The sequence below is a fragment of the Mesitornis unicolor genome, unplaced genomic scaffold, assembly GCF_000695765.1.
Source record: "Mesitornis unicolor isolate BGI_N332 unplaced genomic scaffold, ASM69576v1 scaffold19871, whole genome shotgun sequence".
Classification (NCBI taxonomy): domain Eukaryota; kingdom Metazoa; phylum Chordata; class Aves; order Mesitornithiformes; family Mesitornithidae; genus Mesitornis; species Mesitornis unicolor.
In genome coordinates, this window is record NW_010166021.1 from 1 (window position 1) to 2,828 (window position 2,828).

Sequence of the window (2,828 nt, forward strand, 5' to 3'; positions counted from 1 at the left end):
AGGGGCGGCTAGTGCCGCTTTGTGTTTCAGGGAAGTGCAGGTCTCCCCCTGGGCTGGAGCAGCAGGCAGAGGGGCGAGCAGTCTGGTTTTATGTGGTGGCACATCTGCAAAGTGGTCTGTAGGGAACAGGTTGCCCAGGGAAGCTGTGGATGCCCCCTCCCTGGAAGCGTTCAAGGCTAGGGTGGACAGGACTTTGGGCAACCCTGTCTAGTGGACGGGGTCCCTGCTCATGGCAGGGAGTTGGACTGGATGATTCTAAAGGTCCCTTCCAGCCCAAACCGTGCTGTAATTCTATGATTCTCTGCTTGTGTTCCAGCCGTAACTTGACACACAAGGATTGCTGTCTAAGTTTGGCTAAAATGGGTGCAGTTTTCTTCTCCTCTCACAAAGGACTGTGCTTAGGTGCCAGCCCAGGAGTTATTTACAGAACTAACATCACTTATAAACCAACATGAGCCAACACTGGGAAAATTTATGTATTCACTTTTACAGTTGAGTGAAAGACCGAACTGTGCAACTCCTAACAGCAGGTATCTAGTCATATTTTGTATGCTGGAGGAAGGAAGCAAATAAATTCAGCCACGTGGGTTAGTCTTTTGTGGCTTTTTTTTTTTTTAATAATTTATAGATGTACTTTACTCTCATGTTTGTGAGCAGCAATAGTAGAGAGGGCTAAACTAGAGACAGTTGTGTAACCTGAGCTGCATTTTTGGGTGCATCCAGTAATTGGGTTTTGTGATTTGACTTGAACACCTGGATTTGAAGGAGGTTTAGTGGTTGCTTTTTGGAGAGCTTTGTGTGTTTCTTCTTTTTTGTTGTTGCTCTTTTGGTTTTGTTTTTTAAATTACTTTACTAATCCATCTTGTGAAAGGAATTTATGTTCATGTTCTGCATTTCTCTGGTATTATATGTTTTGGTTTTTTTTTTTCTGAGGACAACTCTGCTATCACCAAAGAATGGTAATATTAGCAACACACCTGGGAGCACGGTGCTTCTTTTCTTTGCTTCTCAGCACTCTCTGCTTTTGTGAAATTCCAAATACCCTTCACCTTCATGACTATCATTCCTTGATGAATAGAACTTGCTTGTGTGCGTGTCTTTTTTTTCTTTTTTTTAATGTATTGCCTTTTATTAATTCAGGTGTTAGATTACCATGGATGTAAAATAAGCGACCCATACTGCTGGCTTGAAGATCCTGATAGCGAACAGACAAAGGTAACCTTTCTTTGTATGGGAATGGCTGTTTTGACATGGTTCTCTTTTTATAGACTTGTGTGAGTACTCTGTTTTTGAAGGACTTGATAATACTTTTTGAAAACTTACATAGTGAATATAGGTGTAGTTCATGTGATATGGCATCAACAGCAATGCCATTATTTGCACCTTTTTGTTAACAGGGGAAAAACTGGCATGCTTGGTATAACCTAGATCACAGAATTTGGAAAACTAAGGCCCTGTTTATCTTGCACCTATTTTTCTTAGAAAATTTGAATGCTCAAGGAGTTGTTGTCACACTTAAGAGAAATGCTATGATTTTGGAGCACTTTATCCATTGTCCTAAGTACACCTAAAGTTGTTTCAATAAAATTGTTAAGAAAGGGTAGAAAGAAAACTGCTTTGATTTGTTTTCTTTGTACAGTAACAAAGTGTGTAAATACATTTTTTTCTTTTTGGACCGCATTAAAAAAGAATAAAATTTTCTTCTTGAAGTTAGGCTTTCTCAGTTGCTTTTGTTATAGATTGCAGATGTTGCAGTGTTTTCAGCCTGCAGCCTGGTACACTTGGGCTGTGCTGCTGGAAAACTGGTCTTTTGCTGAGAGAGAATGCTGAAAAATACCAAAGTACGACTTTGAGCAGGTTCTTCTGATATTCATGGCATAGGGAGTTGCAGGGGTGATGAAACTGGTAGGAGGCAGTGTGGAGGAAGTTTCCTCTCTAGTGTCTAGTAACTTTTTGATAACTGTAGCTGCAGTTCCAAAACACTGGCATCTATCTGGTGTGCATGATTGTGTCAGAAAGATGGTGGAAGACAGGATCTCCATTTAAATTCGTATTTAAAATCTTGCAGGGTGGCTTTCCGTTAGTGTGATTTTCTTCTAGGTTCCCTCATGTATGTGCTCACACAGTACATCTTGATGAACTAGAGAATGGCTGAATAGAGCTTACTGTAACTGCCAAGAACAAGGTAGAATATGCACATTTGTGATCCTGTTCACTGCTTTAAAACCTGTCGGCATATATAAAGACTCATGTGGATTAAAAAGGTTCATTTGTGATCAGGTTTTAGTGAAAAAATCCACCATGTTAACGTTGAAAATTAGATATTTAGTAGGTTGGGAGTATTTTGATTTTTATTTTTTATTCTGAAATCCTTAAGAAACAGTACACATAAGATAGTTCTGTGTCTCGCTCTGAATTTGGCATGTTTTAGGAGGTATGGTTATGTCTTTCTTTTATAGAGGCCTTACAAATACCTGTTAAAGTGGTTTTTGGGATTGAGAAAATGCCTAAACCTGACTCTTTGTGTCCCCGTGTTCAACACTCTTACGATGTACTGTTAACAGGTTGGGTAAGAACAGTTGAAGGAGGGTGAATCTCATCCTCCAGCTGTTGTACATACAGTTTATACATCTCATTCTCCAGCTGTTGTACATACAGTTTATACATAGAAGGCAAATAAGGAATGGGGCATTATAACATCCTCATAAAAATGCAGCAGCCCAGACACAAGATGTCACAATGAAAATACTGTTAAATCTTACTTGCCAACTCTCTAAAAACCACATGAGTTGGCAGAATTTTGCAGTGTAGCATTAGTGTGATGGAAA

The 2,828-nt window shown here is 39.5% G+C and overlaps 1 protein-coding gene across 1 annotated transcript in view; it reads left to right on the forward strand.

Annotated features, from left to right (window-relative positions):
• Positions 1-1,140: 1,140 nt before the first annotated feature.
• LOC104548731 (prolyl endopeptidase-like) overlaps positions 1,141-2,828 on the forward strand; it is a gene marked incomplete at both ends in the record, with an annotated part of 14,365 nt that continues 12,677 nt past the window's right edge. The window contains one exon of the mRNA XM_010194833.1: positions 1,141-1,215. Coding sequence (XP_010193135.1) covers positions 1,141-1,215 — 75 coding nt within the window. The remainder of the gene's footprint in view (positions 1,216-2,828) is intronic.